This window comes from Ascaphus truei, chromosome 17 (assembly GCF_040206685.1).
Source record: "Ascaphus truei isolate aAscTru1 chromosome 17, aAscTru1.hap1, whole genome shotgun sequence".
NCBI lineage: Eukaryota > Metazoa > Chordata > Amphibia > Anura > Ascaphidae > Ascaphus > Ascaphus truei.
In genome coordinates, this window is record NC_134499.1 from 32,873,212 (window position 1) to 32,894,291 (window position 21,080).

Genomic DNA, 21,080 nt, shown 5'->3' on the forward strand with positions numbered 1-21,080 from the left:
TACAGTAAAGGAGTCATCTTTGAGGGTTTTTCGTCTGGTCCTCGTCCAGTCCTTTTCTTTTAGGTCCCACACTCCTTCCTCGTGAGTCTGAAGGAACGCTGGGGATGCCGGCACACTCACCCAGCAGCGATCTCTTCCTGCTTCTGACGTCTCGCGAGGAGCGCGCCAGATGGTGCTGTGACTGGTAGATGGACCTCCGGATGCCTCCCTCTCCTCTCCTCTCCTCACGTTTGCTCCCAGACTACGCATTTCGCCACTTGGGCTTCGTCAGGAGTCTAAGGGCAGGTCCATACTGCCTTCGCCCCGCGCGGAGGTGTACACGACCGTGACGTCACCCACGTGATGCGGATGCGTTTTCCGGACATGCTAGACGCGCCATTGGGGGGCGTGTCTAGGGGCATGCTAGTGACGTCACGGAGCTGGTTCGCCCTCACGTGACCTGTATCAACTGATTTCTCACGCAACGCGTGCTCCCTCCTGCTGCCACGTGATCTATTGGCACGATCAATGCCTTAAGGCAGCGGTGTGGAAACTGGGGGCGCTACATTTTCTGGGGGGGGCACGGCAGTTATAGAAGTCCTGTGCTCTCCCCCCAGGCATTTAAATTAAATCCCGGGGGACCACGCGTCGTCCTGGTAAACCGTGGGGTCACGTGACGTCACTTTACCATGGCGATGTGATGTCACATGACCCCACACGTCATTTGATGCTGGGGTCGAGCTGGGGGGGGCGCAAGGGGAAAAGTTTGTGCACCCCTGCCTTAAGGCAATGTGATCGCGTCGCGCGTGGATACCTCAGCGCGGTCTGCAGCAGCATGGACTTCGTGCCCATGTGCGGTGTGGCGCAGGCGCCATGACATCAAGGGGTTTGTGTTGGTGCCGTGGGACACCAGGAGAGATGAGGGAGGTGATTGTTTAGGTATATATTGTGCCTTTTCTATGTTGTATAAGCTGTCACCTTGACAAAGGCTGCTTGTCAGCCGTTGGTTTTTTTTTGGCTAAATAAATATTCCTTTGCATAAGTCCGTGTGCTGTTACTTGTATTCTTCCATGCCTTCTGGGATATGCAGGACTTCCCTTTCTTCTAGGAGCACCGGCAATTTCTTCATCTCTGACTCTAAGGAGTGTGCCTGCAGAACTCAGAGACAGAGAGAATGAGTGAGGGGGAGAGAGAGAATGTGACAGAGGGAGCGACAGAATGTTAGTGCGAGGGGGGGAAAGAGTGTGAGTGAGGGGGGAAAGAGTGTGAGTGAGGGGGGGGGAAGAGTGAGTGAGGGGGGGAAAGAGTGTGAGTGAGGGGGGAAGAGTGAGTGAGGGGGGGGGAAGAGTGAGTGAGGGGGGGAAAGAGTGTGAGTGAGGGAAAGAGAAATGAAGGAGTTACAAATACCGTAACTTGAAACTTGAAAAGCAGGCATATAAGTAAGTCCCTGTCAAAATATCAACTTGCAATTGGAATCACAGACAAGTAAATAGCAACAGTTTCCCCCCAAATGACAATGTATTTTTACTTTACAAGGAGGCCAAGAGGGAGGTGTTATCAGTGGCAACAACATCTCACACTCGGTAACACCAGCAGTGATTACACGGACTCCGCCCTGCGGATGTGACAGGAGCTTGACATTTGAACGTATGTAGTGATACAGGTTACATATGGCTTTACATGTTCACATAAGGGAGGCATATAACAGCCAGCACACGGATGGACAGCAACGAAGCCACAAGCTCTGTTCTCAGCAGTGAATAAAAAAGATAAACAAAATCTTTTATTAATACATTCTCTGACAATATCACAGGGCGGGTACGGGGATGGCGCCGGAGCCGGGTCGGCTCACTGGGTTGGCACGTAAGCAGAAATTACTCATTACAAACAGTAGAAAACACACATGCTTTTTTTGTCACATCTGAATCCACAGAGTAGCCCCTCATGGACTGGACTTGCACAGAACTCCCGAGGCGGGTTAAAAAGATGGCCACCGCGCCTCTCGGTCCTGTCAACGTGACCCCCCCAGTCCCAGGCAAATGAAGAGAAACCAAACACAAACAGCAGAGTCCTCCGACAGAAAAAGAAATAACGCGGAGAAAGAACATGCATTCGGAGATAGGAGACCCCCCCCCCGCCCTCCCTGTCCCCAGAGCGCCAGCCAATCACATCCCACATCCTGCCAGCCAATCGCGTTCCCAGATCCCGCTAACCAATCACATTCCCAGATCCCGACAACCAAACAAGCTCACGAATGGCCTAGGTCTCGCGCACAGTTTTTGGTCTTTTAAACCTTGTTTTGTTTTTGTTTTCCCACTGGAAACAAAAAAATTAGAATAAAAAAAAAACAAAAGCAAAAGAGAGAAGAAAAGAAAAAAAAAAAGGGAAAAGAAAGAGACTGGGGTTTAATGAGCATTAATTAGAGCAAGGAATGCGTCATACAGGAAATGTGCAGCTGTATGGAGGCTCCCCCGGGAAGTGCGGAAGTGCTCAGAGCTGATGAGAAAGAAGGTTCCCCCAAGGGATGAAAGAGAAGTGGGACATGGAGGAGGGGGAGGGTTTGTATGTAAAAAGTCCTCAGAAACTGTACAGAAAAGGTCCGAGTCTGGTGGTCCAGAGAAAGGCAGAAGAGCCCCAGTGTCTCCCGCGTCCAGGCTCACTTCAGGTGGGGCCCGGCGCTCATTCCTTGGCCCTGGCTCACGCGAGACAAGCCGGGAACAGTGCCGATGGCTCAGATGAAGCAGCTGTCCCCCAGCGGCCCGCGCACCATTGGTTCCCAGCGGCTCCTCTCCTCCCACGATTGGCCGCTGCGGGAGAGGCGCAGGGTGGAGTGGGAGCAAACCGCACCACGCACCGCAGGAGTGAAAATGTCTGCTCCTGTCGCAAGGAGGCGGTTTAGATCACCAGGTTGTTGTAGCTGACATATTTTTTCTTGGTCGCGGGACCTGGGAGGGGAGAAAAGCAGAGAGGTTAGGAGCTGCGGGTAAAAGCCTCACCCCCTTTAGGCCGCGTTTATGGTGCCGGCGATGCGACATCGCCCGAAAAAAAATGCATTGTCGCCGCCGCCGTGTGCGCTTATAGTAAGTGCGACGGCGACAAAGCAACGGGGCGATGCGATTTTCTGAAGCCGGGAATATTTGATTTTTCAGAGGCTCTCGCCTCATGTGACAGCCCCTGAACCAATCAATGCCCGGGTCGCCCGCGACGCCGCCGCAAAGTGAAATACAACTTTCGCTAGCGGCGACGGGTGACGTCATGCGTCGCCATCGCGGGCAAAATAGGCGCGGCCTTAGGCAGCATACAGACAACTTCCCAAAGACTTTTCACTAAAGCGCAATAGTGCCAATCGGACACTACCACACGACAACCCCTATTGCCTTGAATGTCCAACAGCACTAGCGCACTTTAATGAATAACCCACTTTGGAACCCGCAGACTACCTGCTAATGTTATTATTGTATCTCCTTCCTAAACTGGTGCTATTTTCTCTAGAAATTAATGGACTATTTTTGCCCTTCCCTTCTGGTCCAGGGGGGCTCAACTCCAGTCCATAAGACCCCCAACAGGTCAGGTTTTCAGGATATCCCAGCTTCAGCACAGTTGGCTCAATCAGAGGCTCGGTCAAAGACTGATTGAGCCATTTGAAGAATTGTAACCCTTTCTAATATATATGAATGTCCCCCTTTCTATCATATTTAGACTTCAGTGAGACTGTACAACATTCAACAAGAATGAGAGGGGGGGATTGGGGAAGTGCCCAACGTGATCCTGATATGGGCGGCTGCTTGAAATCTACGATAGATTTTGAAGAGGTGCCTGTCTGTTCGACGCATTTGGACACCTCTTAAGATATCGTAATCACATTTTGAATGTTGGTTGTATATGTTTGGATACAATTAACTAATGACATCACTGATCACATCACAAATGACATTGTCCCATCACACAAGGAGAAGGCGGGGGGGAGGGAGGAGAAGGCGGGGGGGAGGGAGAAGGCGGGGGGGAGGGAGAAGGCGGGGGGGAGAAGGCATGGGGGGGAGGGAGTAGGCGGGGGGGAGAAGGGGACCGAAAGGGTGTGGGAATTCTCCCAACGCGCTGGTGCGATAGTCCCCCCCCCCCCACCGTCCCTGAGCCCGTGTGATGGAAGCAGATGTCGTGTGATTCAGCAGCGCGGCTACTCTGAGCTGGGGTGTATTCTGCACCTAACTGGCTGTAAACATTTGCTATTCATCAAACAGGCAGCAGAGAACGAGTAAGAATAAGTCACCAGCGCTGGGACAAGGGACATCAATGTGTCAAACTTCCTTCTGCGTTTCTCTCGCCGCTGTAGCGAGGGACAAAACTCGATATATTCCGTAAGCGGGGTCTGGGTGACCAGCTGGGAGATCTTAATAGCAGGGTAGAGTTTAATATCTCATTGAGGCAGCCCTGCATTCGGAAAGGTCCCTGAGCTTCCATTCTGACCAGCAGCTGGAAGGAGACAGGAATTGATAGGACGGTTGTGCAGAGAGCGGGTGGGGGCACTGAGCTGTGTCTGAGGTTGGGAACACACGTCCAGGGGCTTTGCTTTCATGGCTGAGAGTGAACGTTTCTGCTGGGGACTCTTAAAAGTCACCTGTCAGCGGCATAGACCTGGGAAGCGGCTCCCATTACCCTCTCTGCCCTGGCAGTGGGGATTACAGCCGCCCACGCTGTAGATTCCGTAGCACATTGTGCACCTGGTCGGATCCCCCACTATAAGAAACATGTCCCATAGACCTACATGGGATCCCCTCTACAAGGAATTATTCCCCCCCCCCCACCATAGATATTTATAGCATGGCGTCCCAGCACTGGGATGGGTACGACGAAGTCCCCTGGAGAGTATCATATAGAAGAAACTCCAGGAACTCTTGTGGTTTAAGGGTTCAGCCACTTAAGCCAGGGGTGCTCAACTCCAGTCCTCACACCCCCTCCCCCCCCCCCACTCCCCAACAGGTCAGGTTTTCAGGATATCCCAGCAGCAGCACGGGTGGCTCAAGCAGAGGCTCAGTCAAAGACTGAGCCGCTGAGCCACCTGTGCTGAAGCAGGGACTGATTGAGACACCCATGCTGAAGCAGGGATATCCTGAAAACCTGACCTGTTGGGGGGGAGCTTGAGGACTGGAGTTGAGCACCCCTGCCTTAAGGTTCAGCATGCGCCTGTGCGATGGAGACCTCGGGAACAGCAGGAGCTGCCCTCCCGAGGGATCAAATTTATACCCACAATATTCTGAAGCAAACTCAGGTATTGTTTGGCGTGGCACCTGGTGTTTGGCGTGGGACCTGGTGTTTGGCGTGGTAGCCATGCGAGAAACACTATGCCGGGATCTTCTTCTGCCGGTGTCACCCTGTAGTGGGAGGAACACTTGATGGGACATTGCACCTTGGTTCTGTTTGTGTCTCAGTGTCACCCTGCAGGGACAGATTCAGCAGGGTACCTGTATATATGAATGTGTCCTTAGTTAGAATAATATTAACGCTGTGCAGATATGTGCATTGTATAAGATAGTGCTCTGTACATGATATAAGATGGTCTATTACTGTATATTGTACAGGGTTATTATTAATAATAGGGGAATGTAGAGGATTCAGTGAGGCAGGAGATATACCGTTTACAGGCGGTCCTCGCTTATCCGCCGGAACCCGTCCCGTGAACCGCATTGGGATAGCGGACCGTCGGATTGCAGATCCCATGTTAATCTGCGGCGGTGAGCGTCTGATAAACCGTTCAGACGTCGGATAATGCATTCAGCGTACTGCATTATCCGGCGTCAGATAAGCCGTTTGACTAATAACGAACCGTCGTCTAGCAAGGACCACCTGCCACCAAGAAGAAGCTGTGCTTGGCTGTGTCTTGTTATTTAAAAGTTTGACTCTCGTTCAAATGCTTTACCGCTTTGTAAACCCGCAAAGATCGTTCCCCACTTTGGTGCAAAATAATATCCACCCTGAGAACGCAGACATCTTGGAATCAGAATCCAGCTAAAAATAAACATTTCCAGACTGAGCCTCAAATCCGCTCTGGATTCAGAGCGCGTGTCGCTGTAAACGGCTTCTTCCTCCTTCCGCAGAGATGAGGAGACTTATCCAGAGAATGTTAACCCAACAGTTACATTGCCACGATCTGTAGACACAGGGTTAAAATAAAATGATTTCAAATAACTCTGGGGGAGCAAATGAATGCGCAGCATGAAATCCCCTGACCTGTGTGTCTCCAGCAGTGAAAGGGTCAGTGAGATCGGAGTAACTATGAATGTAAACAGGGCAGCAGAAAGCTTTCCCGGAGCCCAGGACTAGAGTCTCCAACCAGGCCCCAAGGGATGATGATGGGGAGTGGGAAGTGGAGGGGGAGGCAGATCAACTCCCCCATGAGTGGCCCTACAAATCCCCCTCTCCCAGACTCTCAAACTCTCCCCCCCCCCCTTTCTCTCATGCCCACCTGTCTTTCTCCCCCTCGCAACCCTCCTTTTCCCATGCCCACCTCTCCCCCCCAACACTCCCTCCCCCCCCCCAACATTCCCTCCCCTTCTCTCATGCCCACCAATCTCTAACCCCTCTCCTTCTCTCATGCCCACCTGCCCCCCCCCCCACACTCCCTCCCCTTCTCTCATGCCCACCTATCTCTCCTCACTCACACTCCCTCCCTTTACTCATCTCTCTCATTTTCTCCGTAATACCACAGTTTATTGTAAATGCCTTTAAAGTCTTCTATTTCTGGAAAATTTAATTAATAAACCATTAATAAGCAATTTCTGCTTTGTGGCTCAGATTTGAAGCAGTTGGGGTGTATGTATCAACACAGAGAAAAGTAAGCTGCATCTATGCATTCTGTTATCTGACGCAGAAGTTTCGACTTATACCACTTCAGATACGGAGGATTTTTGAGGGCAAATAAAAGTGAAAATGAATGGGACAGAGAAACACTGAATGTTATACATCCCATTATAATCTGTGCATAGACCCTTATGTATCAAGGTGATTTTGGAGCACAATCAGGGCATTTTCACCTTGCTCCTATGTAGCTAAACATTCTCCAATTTTCCCCATTCTGCCCCAGCTTGGACCTTGGGGAGAGTCAGTAAAGAGGAGTTGGGGAGAGTTACCTGGTGCACAGATTATAAAGAGATGTATCTAATTCTGCTTATCTGTGTGCCATTCTTTTTGTTTTTTATTTGCCCCAAGAAATCCTCCATATCTGAAGAATTAAGAGAGAGTAGGTCGTACAATACCTTTTATTGGACCAACAAGTAGTAGATATGTTACAAACTTTAAACCTCTTGGGTTCCTTCATCGGGTAACACTGACCCTGAGAGGTTAGAAAGCTTGTAACATTTCAACTACTTGTTGGTCCAATAAAAGGGGTCGTACCCCCTACTCCCTCTCCCTCCTTTGTTACCAGATGCAAGAAAGGACCAGCACGGCCCCATCCATCTTTGCTCCATATCTGAGGTAACGCAGGTCTTACATTCTGCATCCGATATAAGAAACGGTTCCTACACAAGATGAAGCTCTGCTCCTAAAACAGCAGAGCGTCTAAACAAACTGTTCCTGATAATGCCACGTCCTGTAGATCGCTTTTGATTTGCAGGGAATTCACAAACTGAGTTTGGAATCAGACTTTTGACAATAAATGTTAGAAATGACGGAACACGATGAAATAAGTGAGCACTTTCTCCATTATACTGTACATGGAATGCGCCTATAAATTCTGCTAGATTGGTTTATAGTGCGTTTTTTTGTGTGCTTAATTGTACATAGTTTTTGTTCAGTAAACTTTCGTGAAGCGCAGAGACAGAGTCCAGACTCAGATTAACAATTCTGTGCCCCAAAGGTTCTTCTGGGTCTTTCATAAGCATTGGAAATCCTGTATTTACCACCCCAACTGGAAGGCTTATACATGCATCCACCTCCCTTTCAGTGAAGGACTTTCCCACATTAATTTGACCTACTAAACAAGAGATCATCATCTGGGGCTGTTTAATGAATGAGCCCATGAATACTGACTGTCCCCTCTATGGGGGTATACAGTATGTAGGGTGACTGTAGAGTTGGGACAGCACACCCAAAGTAGTGCAGCTGTTCAAAGGGCTGGCCTTAGCAGAAAAAGGCCTTGGCCATGTTTAGCGCTTGCTGGCGTAAGCGTGCTGACGCGCGCTCCCGCTCAGCACTGAGCTCCTACAGCCGCAATTAGAGCGGCTTTAGTAGTGGCTCACCTGCGCCTCCGCGCGCTTGCGGAAGCGCAGGTCTTAGGGGAATTTAAAATTCCCCCGCTTGCCAGCGCGACAGGCCGGTCACGTGAGCAGTTCGCCCAATGAGGGCAAACCAGCTCCGTGACGTCACTGGCCCGCCCCCGGCCAGTGACGCGCCCGCCCCCTGACGGCCCGCTGACAGCGCGTGCGGTAAGCAACCGCAAGGCCAGGGAAAGCACCCGCTTTCCCTGTGCCTCAGCACGCCAGCAGGGAGCCTGGCCGAGGCCTAATGTGTCACTTTAGCTGTCACTGTGTCACTGTCAGTGATATGTTAGGTGCCCCTTAGGTTAGGTGCAGCCTGTGACCTACTGACAGTTTCCCACTCTGGCAACACAGACAGGAGGTGAGCCTCCATTCCTCCACGGTGTGACAGAGACACGTCGCATGCAGTCTATCCCTTCCTCTGTAGGGGGACATTGGGACACAAACAGGGACCTACAGCCCACGAAGTCCCTAGATGTGTCATATAAACCGAAGCTTGGGAAGAAACGTGAGAGACAGCTGTGTACCTTCTAGATAAAGAGACACGCATTAGAGATATCATCAGGGGCGGCCAACTACAGTCCTCAAGGGCTACCAACAGGTCAGGTTTTAAGGATATCCCTGCTTCAGCACAGGTAGCTCAATCAGTGGCCGAGTCAATGACTGAGCCACCTGTGCTGAAGCAGGGATATGCCTAATACCTGGCCTGGTGTTGGCCTTTGAGGACTGGAGTTGGCCACTCCTGCCTTAAAGATATTATAGTGAGAGATAGCTGTGCATCAAACAGGGGTGACTGGTCTGACTCTGTAAATCCTATAACGACTGACTGCATTGTATAGGATTTCCTCGTTAAAGAAGCGGATCCTCGTGCTGTTGGGAGAGAGGATTAATATCCTTTTGTGACACATTTATTCCGTCTTCCATTAGCAAACCAAAAAAACGGTATAATCACTAATGGGCAAATTACACAACAGCTCTTGCAGCAATTACCCGTCCCAGGGGAGCTGGCAAGCTGCCAAACGGGCCACTCCGTGTCCGTGAGTAACAATTACCCCATCCCATTAAAACAGATCTATGCTCAGGGATTGCTTTATATGGAACCAGAAGCCCGCAGGTAACAGAGCTGCTTCTGCAAGTGCCTGAGGATTTTAAATATGCAAAACCCTCTGGTAAAGCACGTGTTTCCTGCGCGTTTCTCACTGGGAATAGCCATCTGTTTGTCAGTGATTTCTTTCCAAGCGCTGAAGGGTTAATGGAATTTGTGCTGAAAAGAAGCACTATACTGTTATGAACTAAAGTGAAGCGTCAGTATTGATAATGCTCAGGGCAGCCTGACTACCAGGATCCCACCCCACACATGGCTGCACTACTGACCCTGTAATATCTGCCATTAGCTGCGGGATATCAAGATACTGCAATGTATCACTGTATACTATCACAGCACATTACGCTATATCACAATACTATCACATTACACTGTATCACAATACTATCACAGCACATTACACTATCACAATACTATCACAGCACATTGCACTGTATCACAATACTATCACAGCACATTACACTATCACAATACTATCACATCAAATTACACTGTATCACAAAACGATCACAGCACATTGCACTGTATCACAATACTATCACAACACATTGCACTGTATCACAATACTATTACATTACACTGTATCACAATACTATCACAGCACATTGCACTGTATCACAATACTATCACAGCACATTACACTATCACAATACTATCACATCAAATTATACTGTATCACAAAACGATCACAGCACATTGCACTGTATCACAATACTATCACAGCACATTGCACTGTATCACAATACTATTACATAACACTGTATCACAATACTATCACAGCACATTGCACTGTATCACAATACTATCACAGCACATTGCACTGTATCAGAATACTATTACATAACACTGTATCACAATACTATCACAGCACATTGCACTGTATCACAATACTATCACAGCACATTACACTATCACAATACTATCACATCAAATTACACTGTATCACAAAACTATCACAGCACATTGCACTGTATCACAATACTATTACATAACACTGTATCACAATACTATCACAGCACATTGCACTGTATCACAATACTATCACAGCACATTGCACTGTATCACAATACTATCACAGCACATTGCACTGTATCACAATACTATCACAGCACATTGCAATGTATCACAATACTATCACAGCACATTACACTGTATCACAATACTATCACAGCACATTACACTGTATCACAATACTATCACAGCACATTGCACTGTATCACAATACTATCACAGCACATTGCACTGTATCACAATACTATCACAGCACATTACACTGTATCACAATGCTGTCACAGCACATTACACAGTGTCACAATACTATCACAGCACATTATACTGTGTCACAATACTATCACAGCACATTACACTGTGTCACAATACTATCACAGCACATTACTATCACAGCACATTACACTGTGTCACAATACTATCACAGCACATTACACTGTGTCACAATACTATCACAGTACATTACACTGTGTCACAATACTATCACATCACATTACACTATCACATTACTATCACAGCACAATGTATCACAGTGTCACCCCACCAGGTTTTCTATAGGGCTGTGTAGGGATATTTGCCCTCCCCGTGACACGGTGTCAATGCTACATGTCAGGCGTGTTATTTGCACCCCGAGCTGCTCCTCGCGGCTCCTGCACGCACTGCTCTTCCCATCCTGCCCGGAGAACCCACACTCCCTGCCTCAGCCGCTTGCTCTTTTCCTTGGCGGTAGCTTCCGTATCATGTACCAGGAGGTCACCATGGAAACCACTCATTTTTTATTTAACAGCCACGCAGAAGATGCTCTGCTAACAGAAAACACACATTATTTATTTATATTTCTGCTTTCCTACTTTTACTTATTTAGATCTTGTTTGTATTTGATCCGCTCCACGCCTGCGGTGTGACCGGATGATCCGCCTGCGCACAAGCGTGGCATGTGAGCCGAGCAACTGTGGCCGAGATACCTACACGAGAAACGGAGCAATACGGAGCACACTGCACCAAAGCAGGGGATGAAGAGACAGCACAGATAACACCAGCAAGTGAAGATCAGCACCCGAGTACACAACACACACAGCACCCTGCTCCTGAGAGCACAACACACACAGCACAATGCTCCTGAGAACACAACACACACAGCACCCTGCTCCTGACAACACAACACACACAACACCCTGCTCCTGAGAGCACAGGACACACAGCACCCTGCTCCTGAGAGCACAGCACACACACAGCACCCTGTTCCTGAGAGCACAGGACACACACAGCACAATGCTCCTGAGAACACAACACACACACAGCACCCTGCTCCTGACAACACAACACACACAACACCCTGCTCCTGAGAGCACAGGACACACAGCACCCTGCTCCTGAGAGCACAGCACACACAGCACCCTGCTCCTGAGAGCACAGGACACACACACAGCACCCTGATCCTGAGACCACAGCACACACACACAGCACCCTGCTCCTGAGAGCACAGGACACACACAGCACCCTGATCCTGAGACCACAGCACACACACACAGCACCCTGCTCCTGAGAGCACAGGACACACACAGCACCCTGCTCCTGAGAGCACAGGACATACACACAGCACCCTGCTCCTGAGAGCACAGCACACACACAGCACCCTGCTCCTGAGAGCACAGCACACACACAGCACCCTGCTCCTGAGAGCACAGGACACACACAGCACCCTGCTCCTGAGAGCACAGGACACACACAGCACACTGCTCCTGAGAGCACAGGACACGCACAGCACCCTGCTCCCGAGAGCACAGGACACACACAGCACCCTGCTCCTGATAGCACAGGACACACACAGCACCTTGCTCCTGAGAGCACAGGACACACACAGCACCCTGCTCCTGAGAGTACAAGACACACACACAGCACCCTGCTCCCGAGAGCACAGGACACACACACAGCACTCTGATCCTGAGACCACAGCACACACACACAGCACCCTGCTCCCGAGAGCACAGGACACACACACACACAGCACCCTGCTCCTGATAGCACAGGACACACAGCACCCAGCTCCTGAGAGCACAGGACACACACAGCACCCTGCTCCCGAGAGCACAGGACACACACAGCACCCTGCTCCTGAGAGCACAGGACACACACAGCACCCTGCTCCTGAGAGCACAGGACACACACAGCACCCTGCTCCCGAGAGCACAGGACACACACACCCTGCTCCTGAGAGCATAGCACACACACACAGCACCCTGCTCCTGAGAGCACAGGACACAAGCACAGCACCCTGCTCCTGATAGCACAGGACACACACAGCACCCTGCTCCTGAGAGCACAGGATACACACACAGCACCCTGCTCATGAGACCACAGCACACACACACACAGCACCCTGATCCTGAGACCACTGCACACACACAGCACCCTGCTCCTGATAGCACAGGACACACACAGCACCCTGCTCCTGAGAGCACAGGACACACTCACAGCACCCTGCTCCTGAGAGCACAGGACACGCACACAGCACCCTGCTCTCGAGAGCACAGGACACACACACACAGCACCCTGCTCCTGAGAGCACAGGACACACACACACCACACTCTGCTCCCGAGAGCACAGGACACACACACACAGCACCTGACAATATGGGAGTGTTAGAAGAAGAGAAATGACGCGTGAAGATTAAAGCTGCAGTTCAGGCAATATTCTGCATGTGTGTTTTTTTTAATAATTCAGTTCTGTAGTAAGAAAAAATACTTTTAGCATTTTCTTTAAAAATTAAAAAACAACAACTTTGAAAGACCAATTTTCTTGTATTCTATTTTAACAAGCATGCTTGTTCCTATAGCAACGATTTACATTCCCCATATTTAAAGATGTCGCCAAACTTTGCCGATCAATAGACGGAGAATGAATTAAAGCTGCAGTTCAGTCTATATCCTGCATGTGTGTTTTTTTTAATAAATCAGTTCTGTAGTAAGAAAAAATACTTTTAGCATTTTCTGTTTTTAAAAAAACAACTTTGAAAGACCAATTTTCTTGTATTCTATTTTAACAGCCATTTGCTAAGGCACTGACCCTTCATGTCCTGTCACAAGCCCTGGCACACCCCTTTGTCAGCCCTGCCCTCCCTCTAGCACATGTCAGTGCAGCAGTGCTCATGAATATTCACGAGCTTCCACTGAGTGACAGAAGCAGAATATAAACAGATCCCTTCACTAATTATGTCACCAAATTTCGATCTATCAATACATGGAGAACGAATTGACCTGCAGCTATACAGTTCTTTAGGTAATTAGAGATTGCACACATAAAACTATTGAAGTAAAAAAAAAAAAAAAAAAAAGACTGAACTGCAGCTTTAACCAGCAGCTATGCAGTTTTTTTAGGTAAGTAGATTGCCCACATGAAACTATTGAAGTTAAAAAAAAAAAAAAAAACGGGAGCCTGAACTGCAGCTTTAATCTCTGCTTCTCTCGTGTCGGTTCCATGTTTCCCGAGGGGTTTCCGCGAATGTGATTGCAGTTCAGAGGGAGACCCAGTTTGGGCAACTAGAAATCTGTGACGCTCTCTCCCAATCACACATAGGGATGAAAAGTATCTTTGTGATGCTGGTCTCTGAAGTGGAAGACTTCAGTTCAATACTCTGTTAACTCTTTATGACAATTGGTAACCCTATTTCCTGGTGCCTCATGCATGAAAATGTGTTTCCGTTGGACACGGGATTTTGTTTTTGAATTGTTCATTATACAGCGCAGTGCACACCGGCAGTAAGAACGCAGTAGTGATGTTGTTCCAGTGCAGCACTGCAGTGACAATGACAGTGCTGACATGATGCTCAGTGCACAGACACGCACTGCACTAGCAGCAGGACATGCACTCATTCACCGGCTGAGTGACTGCTGCATTACTCTGTCCTGACACTGAGGGGAATAGAGAAACTGATGCAGGAGATGAAAAAGCATGTACCCAAAACAAAGCTACCGTGAGACTGCCAGTGTCTGCTCCCTATCCAACCTCTGTCTGCAAACACCCCTGTAACGGGAATGCCTTTTTCTATTCATTATATTATCAGCAGATCACACAAAGGGTTAACGTCATCTGGAGTCACAGTAATATATCTGTTCTTCCTCTGTCTCCGAGGTGATCGGAGCTCAAATCTGGGCAATATTAAATGGGCTAACTTTATTGTCCATATATCAATTAACAAACGTGTGCATTAAAGTTGACAACCAGATGTGGTAAGAAGTGACCAGGACATGTTAATGTAACTCCAAAGGGAATCCACAGAGCTCAGGACAGAACACGGCGTGGCCAGGACAGCATTTCCCATGTCCTTACAGATTTACTAAACATGAGATATTTGGGATCTACTCCAATCCACAAGCATAAAGAACATAGCATTGTGATATGTGAAGTCGGGCTGATAAAGTGATATTAAACATGCCAGGATATTTATGGTGCAAAGGTCAGATATTTGTGTTTCTCAATCCAAAATTAGGAAAAGCCCTGGCAAGACAGGTTCCAACGGTTTCGGCAAACGCATCCGAACGCAATTATGTGTGTCACATTATTCTAGGGGTTACAGAAAGAGAGTTATGGGGTATTTTTTACTCTGTATTATTTATTTAATTCAAAATAGCTGAAACTATTCTCCATCATAAACGCCAGAGGAGATGGATGTGGGGGAAATAGGGCGCTCTGGAGGATGACTCTCTTCTGGTCCCATTGCAAAGTTTCAGTATAAAAACCATGCATTTGGGATATCAAGGCAGAACATATCAACATAGAGGGTGTGTTATGCCAATACACACATGGATTCTCTTATTTTCAACTTCAAGCCCTCTTTCAAGGATTAGATATTGTTATGTGGCAATGTATTTTGATTTTAAGTTTTTATCCTGTTATTTTCTGAAACTGCCTACATTTCTCTATTGTATGTTCTTTGTAACATTCTTTTCTGTAAACAACTACTTTTTTGTATATTAAATCTAAAATGTAATAAGTATTGTCTTTGGGCTCTAATTAGAACCTAGTACCCTTTAGAAGCGATTAACAGCGTGTTTGGACACAATTTGTGACAATAGGTGTTTATGTTCATTACAATTTTTTCCTAGTAAACAGGGACCACGAACTCTGAAAGTAAGACCTTAAAATTATTCTTGGTGGTGGAAGTATATTGAGGTGGTTTGTGACAGTTTTTTGGGGTGATATTGCTTATTTTGAGGGTCCTGCAGGGCGGTAAATGCAGGATAGCTAGAAATATGGACCCTTTCACACACACAAGTCATGTGCTCACAGGTGTGATGTACGTGACAACCCCTAACTGCGTATCCATCAGTTTCAGTGAGGACACAACTTCAGCCGCTGAGAATCTGTCCTCAATAAGAAATGTGGATTGTCCAAATAAACAACAATTTATGGGAACTCTGTCCCATTAAGGAAAAGTAACAAAATAACAAAAGTCTACTCCACTCAGCACTAGCCAGCCACCTCACAGGTATAGTAACATAACAAGCGTAGTCCTTTCCAACTGTAGTTTTGCTGTAGAATGGGACGAGAAGACGTGGCCGTTTTTGCTGCCATCCCCCAGCCACCGAGGGACACTTTGCTGCTGGCCGTTTCAGCCCCAAGGTAGGTAATTAGCGTTGGGTAAGGGTTTTTTAGGGTAAGGGGATTGGGGTAAGAAGTTTTAGGCTACGTTAGGGGCTTCCCTTGGCGGTAAAGCAGACGGTGGGTGGGATGTCCCTGCGGCGAGGTGGGTGGAGGCTAAACGCCGGTGGCAACTTGGTCACAGCGAAACGGATGTGACCAAATGACCTGGACTGGCCTTGCTGTGTCTCAGGAGTCAGGACTCCATGCGGACAGCCTCCTCTCAGCCCTCTTTGTGCGACAATGGCTGTACTGCCTTTCAAGCCCTGTTCCCAGCAGAAGTTAACCCCATGCTGAGAACAGCGAACGCCCCAACCTTCTGCTGACAGAGTCTCTGATCTCCGTGTCATTATTACACCCTGTAGCATACTTAGTATAAGTAGAGCGTTACAACGTACTCTTCTGGTATTGTAGGAGTTAATGTATCTGTTCCTAAATGCTTCACGGAGGGGGGGAGGAGTGTTGCCCTGTGTCTGTCCCCTGGGCCGCCCTCCTGGCCCTTCCAGACTGGAAATGACATTTTATTAACAGACACTTAATAAAATCACTGTCATAAATAAAGAACAGTCCAGCTCAGCAGCTCTCTCCTAACGAGCTCACCATGTGCCAACGACTTTATGGGAGGAAGCTGCTGACCTCACAAGATGCCGTTTCACTCCTAGCCATCCTGTGGTGACAGTGTCCCTCACACTGTCATATGTCACAGGGCATTCGGGAGTGTGACAGGTTCACAGAGAAGCCTCGCATCCCTGCGGGAGGATGGGTCACTTTGGATTAATTCTCCATTAGATGAAGGAGCAGACTTTGTGTTTACAGCTGGAATTATCTTATGAACTCAGTGGGCTTTGACCTGGCAGAGTCTAGCCATAAAAAAGCCATCTGAACACATCCAACTAGAAAGGGCACTGGGATGTCCAATCAGAGGGCCTGAAATCGCCTTGAGAGCATGTTTTTGTGCAGTGTCTATGTCCGTCTTGGCACCCTACACATGAATGCTCCATATTCTGACATATATCGGTAGTGAAGTGGTTAAGGTAATTGGAGCTTCATGTATAAACGCTCCAGAGACATCCTCTTTGGCTTTAAAGTGACACTGTAAGAGTAATTAATTTCATGCGCCTCTTAGATTCAATGTCCCCTTGGCTATCTTCACTAACCATGTGAAAATCCAACTATTAGGATGCTTCCTGGGGCATTGCCTCATTATTCTGCTTTTTCATGGATACCATAAGGCGTGTACAAAAGGCTTTCTCCTGTCCTGGTTACATACAACAAACCATCTGAAAAGCGAGATGCTTCGCTTCTTTTTCTAGTAAATTCTGTATCCCAGGTAGAACGTTTAGTAATACCCGGTTTCTATGGCCTTGGCATGTCACTGTGCCCAAGATATCTCTTATATGGTCCACACCATCCCACAATGCCCTCTGTAGATAATTCATGATCTTCAGTGCAAGTAAGTTGATGATTCATGATCAACCGGATAACAACAACGCAGAGATTGCATAGTGACGGAAGAGGCGGTGATGACGTCAGACGTTGACGACGACGCACGTGACATCACGAGGACCAAATCAATGGAGCCAAAAAACGGAGGACCTGGAGGGCAGTGGATCACAGCCAACATGGAAGCCAGGAATACTGACTACCAGTTGGAGGACAGAGCAACATCAGCGCAGGTGCGGAAGATCATGAATTATCAACAGAGGGCATTGTGGGATGGTGTGGACTATATCAGAGATAATTGGGACACTTACTATATGCCACTATTCCACTTGAGAAAGACCTATGTAGGTCGAAACGTCGTACAGTTATTGGCTTTAATAAATTAGATGAGCAAATCCGAAGTGCCTTGTGTTGCTCCTCCTTACCATGTTTATTGGATTACTTGTAGGCTGTAAGAGAGGTGTGAGGGGTACATGTAATGGAGATCGATTTGGGTGAAATCATATCTTGGCTTTATTGAGCCTGTTCCTTTATCCAGGCGAAACATACAAAAACAACAAAATAACAAACCCCCCCTTTGTAAGGGCTAACTTACTTCCCCAGACCCTATCTGCAGGACTGGAGGGATATTCCCATTACCAGCCTATCACCCCAAAGTCTCAGGAGGTACCTTAAGCAGGTGGCCCTCCATGTCAGTCTCTGGCCGGTTCCTGGGTCCTCTGTGTCCAGGAAATATAGGTCTCTGGGTGTCTTGATCTCAGCACAGCCTTTGTGCTTAAGACAGTGTCTGTGTGCAGGCTTCTCTGCTCTCCTTCTGTCAGTCCAAATGTGAGCTAAGGAATCTCTCTCCTGTGTCTCACATGAGACTTTTTACAGAGCTCTCATTAGTCCAGGTGGAGGCTAGTTAATTGAGTGTCTGCAATACACTATCTCTCTGCTGTATTCTAAGAGCTCTGAGGCTGCTTTATTTACACAGGAAGTCCCTGTTACGCAGGCCATCCCTGAACACAGGAGCCCCGGTGACTGTCTAGTTTTTTGTATTTATGGTGTGCAGCGTTTGTCATTATTTTTGCACATCACTGCGCCCCACAGGATGTGAACCCAAGGACACAGCACCCAAGCACTGCAGAACATGAAAGGGAGAGAAATGACTTTATCCCATGCCCAGAGGTGGCACCGGCACACACAAAGCATTATTAAAGTCATCCGCTGCAGCGTTTCACAAGAATTTCACTCCCAAAGGAGGCACAGCCGCAGCAGAAACCGGGAACAAAACGGCCTATTTAAAAACTAGGGCAGATGACGATGAAACCAGGACCGAAATGACCTCACACGTTCTAATTATAGCCATAAAGTCGTGTTAACACTTCGCTGCCTCCGAATGTACAGTATCTGTCACGTCTTAAAGGTCCGATAAATGATTGCACCAGCTCAGGTATTGATCGGTGATGTGCATCTTGTTTCTTGTGTGTGTTTCTTTATAGAGCTTTCACATCTCATTATGTGATATACTCATGCTGTCCGAGCAATTTATATCATATCATGAATCTCCAGAGCTTTGGTAACTCTGTATCTATAGACAAGATGCACATAACAATGTAACCTCTGCCGGCTTGGATCAGCTCTTCCTGCCTTTGCTGCCGCAGGCGCGACAATGTGAAATCTCAGACCAGTTCAGACTCCTATTCCCTACATGGGTCACACTGGGCCATGCTCCGACCCCACCCCACAGACTGCATGCTATGTAGTGTTTCTTTACTGGAGCAGTGGCGAATGAAACAGTTTTATGTGGGAGTAGAGTTAATAAGGCCTCGGACATAGTAGGCGCATGCGTGCAACGGAGCGCATGGCGTCGCGCGCCTGCTGCAGAGGCGAGCTGTGGGATCTGGAGGAGGAGGAGGCACCACGGTGAGGCGTGCCTGTGACATTACGTAAGCGGTTCGGCCTCGCTGAACCGCACATGTGACCCGGCCGTCGCTCGCTCTATGGCCGGCCTCATAAAGGCACGGCCTTTTGTTCTCGTCGCGCTAAGTATGGACGCGGCCTAAGTGTTCATGAGCAGATCCCTCATTCCCTCTTTGTATCTGTTTGTTCATGTTTGTCCTTATTTGTATGTAACCCTGTTTATGTAATTATCCAATCTCTGTGCCCCCATTGTACCGCGCGGCGGAATTTGTTGGCGCTTTTACAAATAAACGATAATAATAGTAACTACTGATCAATACTCAGGCCAGACTTTGAATTTAGGATGGTGGATGGAAAAGCCTGCACTGGCTCCATCTTCCCTTTAAATTGGCCCAGTATGAAATCCTGTGCAGGTTGGGGCAAAAGGTAATATTAGCCAATCAGCACACTACATTCAGCAATCCCAAGCCAATGGAGAGTGCTGCATGATCTCCTGCCTTCCTACTAGATGTGCCTCATTTACAGAACTTGTAGAAATAGAGCAATGTGATTGGCAGTTGTCATGGATACACCGAGCCTATCACCTGCTCAACGGAGAACGAATCCATTCCTCCCTGATTCAAGGGGGAAAATGAATAACATTTGACTTCCAATGACACACATTAAGAGAAACCCAACCAGAGGTCCAGTGGAGACCCGCCTCAGTAATGGGATATAGATTAACCCTATAAGAAGAAGTTATAGGAATTGTAGGGCTCAATGAGTACACATGGCCCATTGTGTGCCGTCATATGCCAGGTGTTGCCCTCCTGTAGTAGTACTCACTGTTTGGGTTCACGTTCTCACAGAGCTCCGTCTTGGCTTCTCCATTAGGTCGGTCACTAGGCTTGTGTGACAGACGCGATGACATTGTAGCCGCTGTCACCACGGCCTTGAAGCTGCGCTTGCGTTTCTGGACATTGAGCTCCGGGTGGAAGATAATGATATAAACCTTGGGCATGTAGAGCATCCCCAGAGCCACCGAGGCACTAAGATTCATGGAGATGGTGAGCGTGGTGGTCTGAATGTAGAGCTGGGAGAGAGAAGAAGCAGAACGAGTTACAAGGCGGGCTGGACTCCCACATCCCCACTTCGCAATTACCGTCAGTTACAGTAGAATAATTTGCAGGGTGAAAAACCTTGTGATGGGTCAAGATGAATGTGTTGTCTGAGTGCATAAAAGGAGAACTAATGTGTACAGTAAATACTCTTCTTGCTCTGTTGTAAGGTCATTTTTTTCAAATTACTTGTTTAAAGCATTTTGAGTTTATAATATAGATATTTAACCAAGAAGAGAAAGTTGCAATTGTCATTACAGGAAGATGCTGGTATCATACACTCAATGTCATTCATTATAACGTTGAACTCTCCCTTGATGACTGAGAAACACAATATAAACCTTGCTACTCAGTAGATCTCCAACACTGGGGACGCTGCCCTTCTAAAGATACTCCAAGAAAACACCATATTAAAATCCCAGTCCCTTCACATACAGTAACACCCCCCTCCTGTTACTACCGTCCCACTCACAGGTAGTCATGAGTGACATCTCTGAAAGAAACAGTTGGACAGCAGAGAGATTCAGACCACTGAACGTGGTTATCTTATTGGTTATTATTAGTCCTTCCTTGACATTTTAAACACCCATATTATTACCTCTCATTCCCAGTTTGGGATGAAGCCTCAGTCTACTTAGGAGTAATAACCA

The 21,080-nt window shown here is 47.9% G+C and overlaps 1 protein-coding gene across 1 annotated transcript in view; it reads right to left on the reverse strand.

Annotated features, from left to right (window-relative positions):
- Window positions 1–1,736: 1,736 nt before the first annotated feature.
- GRM7 (glutamate metabotropic receptor 7) overlaps window positions 1,737–21,080 on the reverse strand; it is a 199,201-nt gene continuing 179,857 nt past the window's right edge. The window contains exons 9-10 of the mRNA XM_075574698.1: window positions 20,159–20,405; window positions 1,737–2,924 (exon numbers count right to left, since the gene is read on the reverse strand). Coding sequence (XP_075430813.1) covers window positions 2,875–2,924; window positions 20,159–20,405 — 297 coding nt within the window. The 3' untranslated portion in view covers window positions 1,737–2,874. The remainder of the gene's footprint in view (window positions 2,925–20,158; window positions 20,406–21,080) is intronic.